The 6,261-nt window shown below is 37.7% G+C and overlaps 1 protein-coding gene across 1 annotated transcript; it reads left to right on the top strand.

Moving 5' to 3' along the window:
- The first annotated feature begins 3,819 nt into the window (after positions 1-3,819).
- On the top strand, positions 3,820-5,293 carry LOC107152239 (olfactory receptor 1L3). The gene has a single exon (XM_015497761.2). The coding sequence runs from the start codon at positions 3,914-3,916 to the stop codon at positions 4,883-4,885; it is 972 nt and encodes a 323-aa protein (XP_015353247.1). The 5' UTR covers positions 3,820-3,913; the 3' UTR covers positions 4,886-5,293.
- The last annotated feature ends 968 nt before the right edge of the window (positions 5,294-6,261 follow it).

Raw genomic sequence — 6,261 nt, 5'->3', positions numbered from 1 at the left:
GTGCCATTTTATATTGGCTATACGTGACTTGCTTTTTATTTTAACTCTTCTAGTTAAGAGTTTTCATAAGTCTCAAATGAGGTTTTGGACTTGGATTTTTGGGCAATGCTGGAACTATTAAGAGTATGGGACTCTTGGAAATGGACTACATGCATTTTGCATTTTGAGATGAGCATGAATTTAGAGAACCAGGGACACCTTTAGATATGAGGTGTTCCCCCAAAATCTCATGTGTGAGACAATGAAAGAACTTTCAGAGATTCACTGATTAGAATATGAAAGATATAACCTAATCCATGGATTAATTTGCTTGAATGGATTAACTGGATGGCAACTGTAGGCAGGTATGTCTTTGGGAATTATATTTTGTCTTTGATGAGCAGAGTAACCCCCTTACCCTTTATTCATGGTTGCCATGTCCTGTGCTTTTTTCCTTTACTATACCCTTGTGCCATAATTTTTGCCTCATCTCAGGCTCACAGATTTGGAGTCAGTCAACCATGGACCGAACCTCTAAAAAACCATGAGCCAAAATAAACTTTTCCTCCTTTAAGCTGTTCTCATCAGGACTTTTGGTCACAGCAACACAAAAGCTGACTAAAATACTACTATATAATCCAGCAGTCCCATTTCTGGGTATATACATCCAAAAAAAATTAAATCAGTATCTCTCAAATAAAATCAGTTACTGCAGCATTACACTCAACAAAATATGGAATCAACCTAATTGTCCATCAATGGATGAAAGGATAAAGAATATGTGATAGATATATAGATTATATATCTAGATCATACATGCATGCGTGGCGCGCTCGCACGCACACACACACATACACACACACGGCAATAGAATATTAACCAGTCATAAAAAGAAGAAAATTCTGTCATTTCCAACAACATGGGTGAACATAGAAGACATTATTCTGAGTGAAGAAAGCCAGACACAGAATTACAAATACCTTAATATCACTTATCTGTGAAACCAGAACAGTTGAACTCAAAGGAGCAGAGTATAATGGTAGTTACCCAAGGACTGGGAGTTGGTGGAACTGGGGAGATATTGCTAAAAGGTACAAACTTATTAGTTATACATGAATAAGTTCCACATATATAAAGCACAGCATGGTGACTATAGTTAATAATATCATGTTGTTTTATGAAATTTGCTAAGATAATATGTCTTAAATATCCTCATCATACACACACACACACACACACACACACACAACAAAAAATGATAACTATGTGTGGTGGTGGATGTGTCATGAGGTATGTGTATATCAAATCATATCTTTAAATTGTAGTTCAAATACATAAATTTGTCAATTATACCTCAATAAATCTTGGAGAAAACAAATAAAAGGAAGTGAAATGGTTGAATTGAAGAATGTAATAAGAAATCAATAATTGACAGGAAATAGGCACTGTGCAGCATGGCATTGTGGGAACCCTGATATGTGGGTTCTGTGTGCTTCCATGAATCAAGGCGAGTAAAAGACCTGAAGCCAGTGGCTTTCCCTGATGGTGGTAGTAAAGGATGAGAATTAAACATCCGAGCAGTGTACTTGGATAATGTGTAACGAGGGAAGGGTGGCATAAGATTGGGTTCAAAGTTCATGACACTACCATTAGTTAAGAGGAGAGAGTCACAAGGTCACACCTACTAACCTAGTGGCTATATCCAAACTTGGGAGGGCTGGAACAGAAGGTACTTAGGTAATTGTCCTTTGGAGAAATGAAGTCACTAAAAAGGAAGCCCAATCTACATTTTATAGTTTCAGGGGGGAAATTGGATCCAAATATCAGTGCCTGGTACTGTCACAGTGTTACTTGGGGTATCTCCCAGGTAAGCCCTTGGAGGGCTTCAAGAGCTAGAACAGAAATTCACTGTCTATCTTGGATATTTACACTAAGCTAAGCAGAGATTGTGCCATAACTGGAAGTTCCAAGAGCAGGACGCATGGCCACATGGGGAGGAAGAATACTTGTAATTCCTCTGGATCCTTGGAGACAATTCTGCACACAGTTAATGAGAATTTGTTTTATTACTCTCTCACCCATAACACTCCAGAGACTTAGTGGTACCATCTCAGAAGACACTCTCAGGAGGGACCATGAGTATTTACATCTTGTGAATGATGGTAAGAACCCAGGGAAGGGAGTTTTGGGACTCAAGAAGCACTAGGAGATTTTCCTCAACAAGGTTCCTTTTCTGCATGCTGTTTGTTGACACGGATTTGTTCTCTTTTTGACTCATCATTTCATGGAGCAGAAGTGAAGGGAATGGAATGAATACATGAGATAAGACATCCTTTCCAGGTAAGAAATCATTTTTTGAGAATACTGGTGAGAAGGTGGAAATGTCTGATCTCAGAGAGATAATTAGTCATCAGTGGACACCCAATAAGAGAGCTAACTTAGGTCCATCCTAATGTAGATATTTTATATATATAAAGTTCAATCTTCTTTTAATGCAGTCTACTTCTGAGTCACATTCCCCTGACTCAGGATATGAATTTTCAACTGAAGAGCAGGTGAATTTGAGGGAGAATATCCCACACAAGTTCACTCCCTCCCCCTCGCTTTCTCTTCTCTCATCTTTCTTTTCATCATAGCTGTTTACATTCATTTCAATGTTCTTTAGGTGACTCTTGCTCCATTGCAAATGATGTGGAAAGAAACAGCTAAATTAGAAAGAAAAATTTATTTATCTGTACAGGTATATAGCTGAGTGGTACAGTGCTGTCTCACATGTGCATGTCCCTGGGTTTGATCCCAAGCACCAGTAAAAATTAAAAGATTGTTTAATTACAAACTACAAACTAGGTGAGATCACTGCCATCTCCTTATTATCAAGATGTGAGTTATACACTGCTAATCATCAATGAGAAGATGACATGAAGCTCACTTCATAGTCTGCATCTGCAGTTCCTACAGTTATTAGCCACAGGGTCCTCTCTCTCTACCCCTGCCCCCCCCCCAGCCTCCTCTCTCTCTTTCCCTTGCATATGGAGCCAGCAAATGTGCCTATCAACAAATGAATGAATAAAGAAAGTGTACTATATATACACAATAGTTTTACTCAGCCTTAAAGAAAAGAGAAAGTATGGAGAATACTGGTAAATAGATGGAACTGAAGAACACCATGCTAAGTGAAATAAGCCAGATGCAAAAAGTCAAGATCAAACTTTTCTCTCAATGTGGAAGCTAAACCAAACTAAGGAGGGTAAGACAGGGAGCATGCCATGAAAGTAAAAGGGAAATCTGAAGAAGTGGATTGAGAGAGACAGAGAGAGAGGAGGATGAAAAAAAGGAAGAAATAGTGGAATGAAATTGACTAAACTGGGGCTGGGGATATAGCTCAATTGGTAGTGGGCTTGCCTCACATGCACAAGGCCATTCAATCCCTATCACCACAAAAAAAGAAAAGAAAAGAAAAAGAAATTGACTAAACCATGTTATGTACATGTATAAACATACCTCAATGAATTTCACCTTTCTGTGTATCTATAAAGCACTAATTAAAAAAAAACAAAAAGCTATAAATAAATAGAAGGAAGACCAATGGAGTAAAGGAAGGGGAACAGGGGAACAGGGTGGGGGAGGAGGAGAGAGGAAGGGGAAGTTCTGGGAACTGAATTGGAGCAAATCATATTCCATACTTGTATAATTATGTCAAAAATAAACCCCAATACTATACATAACTATAATGAAATAATAATAACAAAATTTTAAAAGTAAGCAATTCAGCTTCGATTTTGCCATACTCAGGGGGAAATAAATGAACACCAGAGTAAACACTCCATTAATAATTGTTCAGTATAAGTACAAGTTGGGGAGATGCTCATCACAGATGACATAAGAACCATTAATTAACAATGTTTCCGTCTGTAGGTATATACAAGCCTGTGGAATGTCCAACCTGACAAGAGTCTCCGAATTCATCCTCTTGGGACTCTCTTCTCGGGCTGAGGATCAGAAACCACTCTTTGCCCTCTTTCTTATCCTATACCTGGTCACCCTGCTGGGAAATATAATCATCATCTTGGCTATCCGCTCTGATCCTCAACTCCAAAACCCTATGTATTTCTTCCTAAGCATTTTGTCCTTTGCTGATATTTGCTACACAACCGTTATAGTTCCCAAGATGCTGGTGAACTTCTTATCAGAGAAAAAGACCATTTCCTATGCTGGATGTCTGGCACAGATGTACTTCTTCCTGGTCTTCGGCAACATGGACAGTTACCTCCTGGCAGCCATGGCCATTGATCGCTATGTAGCCATCTGCAATCCCTTCCATTATGTCACTGTTATGAACCACAGGCGCTGTGTCCTGCTGCTGGCCTTTTCGGTTGCTTTCTCCTATCTCCACTCCCTCCTGCATGTCCTCCTGGTGAATCAGCTCACCTTCTGTGCATCAAATGTTATCCATCACTTCTTTTGTGATGTCAACCCTGTTCTGAAACTGTCCTGCTCTTCTACCTTTGTTAATGAAGTTGTGGCCATGACGGAAGGGATGGCCTCTGTGATGGCTCCATTTGTGTGTATCATCATCTCCTACCTGAGAATCCTCGTTGCTATTTTCAAGATTCCCTCTGCTGCTGGAAAACGCAAAGCCTTCTCCACCTGCAGCTCCCATCTCACTGTGGTGACTCTGTTTTATGGGAGTATTAGCTTTGTCTATTTTCATCCCTTGTCCAGCTATGCTGTCAAGGACCGAATAGCAACAATCAACTACACAGTACTGACATCAGTGTTAAACCCGTTCATCTACAGTTTAAGAAACAAAGACATGAAAAGGGGCTTAAAGAAATTGATAAGCAAGATTAACTACCAAGTGGATAGGTTTTGTTTTGCAAAGGCCAATAAAATCCATGTACCCTGATTGCAAAGTGTGTGTATGTGTTAGTATGTGCATGTGTATGTGTGTGTGTTTGTATGTGTATGTGCATACACATGCATGTACATGTATCTGATGTAAATCTGTTTTGGAGAAACACTCATCAATTGCAGTTGTACCTAGTAGTTTTCTACCTGTGTTCTCTGTCACCCATGATTGTGGTTAGGATGTCTTGTTCCTAGTCCTATTATAGACTCACTTCATAATAGCTCTCCATCCCAGAAAGTCACATTTCCTTCACTCATTCCATATTTCTTTGTATCCTTTCATATTTCTCTCCATTAATTCAGCCATATTTGGTCATTTAACTTAACAGAGAGTTTTCATACATGTCTATATACAAATTTACATGTGTGAAAAATATGTATGCAAACCTGGGCATTTTATTCTATTGAAACCTGCTATTTTAAAAGAGGTTCCCGATTTATGTAAAGAATGAATTATGTAATTATGTAATTAGTAAAGCAGTCAGATAAATTATTCTATGCAGTTTTCTTCAGGACAGTGATTCTTTCCTAGTGTTTGTATTTTAATGTCTATGTTTAGAAAATGAACTATTAAATTAAAATATTCTCATGGTATTTTAGATAAGGAGCAGTCCTTTCTAAGATAGATGATCTCAAAGTTTTTAAATTATAGGATAAGGTTCTGGTGATCTATTATACAGCTTAATGACTATACTTAATAATGTGTTGGATACTTTTAAAGAACAAAAGCAGTAGATTTTAGATGTTCTTACCACAAATAAATGGTATTTGATAGTTATGTTACTGGCCTGATATGATCACTCCTGATGGGATCATCATTTCATGAATTGAAAAACTACATTGTATCTCATAAATATATATAACTATTGTTTTTCAATTAAAAATAAAATAATTTTTAAAAGAAATTCTAAATTCCTTTAATTTTGCCACAATAATCCTGAACCAAAGGCAAGGTAGGGTTGGGGAAAAGATATACTGTTCAGTTTCATTCCTCTATTACACACAAGCAAATTAATTATAACTTTCATTCCAACTTCAATCAATTGATAAGGATTGCTATAGTAAGAAGATTTATGTGCCTACTCTGGGTTAAACAAAGAAGAATGAGTGAAATCAATTTTATGAGCTACGGGTGTAGACCAAAGAGTACTGGTACATTTAACAAATGAATCTTCAATTGCCACAGGCCTTGGTGACTTGATATGCAAAGGAACTTCATTTCTATTGCTTTATTTCTACAGTTTAATTTTATCTTTGAATTTGTGCTCTGAATGGAGAAAAATACTTGGGACAATAACCAGTTCTCTACTGTCCAAAAATCCAATGCCACCTTAGCCTAGTCTCTTTTGGTCCCGTTATGGTCACATATTGAAG

This window comes from Marmota marmota, unplaced genomic scaffold (genome assembly GCF_001458135.2).
Source record: "Marmota marmota marmota unplaced genomic scaffold, marMar, whole genome shotgun sequence".
Lineage (NCBI taxonomy): Eukaryota > Metazoa > Chordata > Mammalia > Rodentia > Sciuridae > Marmota > Marmota marmota.
Note: the sequence above shows the minus strand (reverse complement) of the source record. Positions and strands in the feature narration are given on the sequence as shown.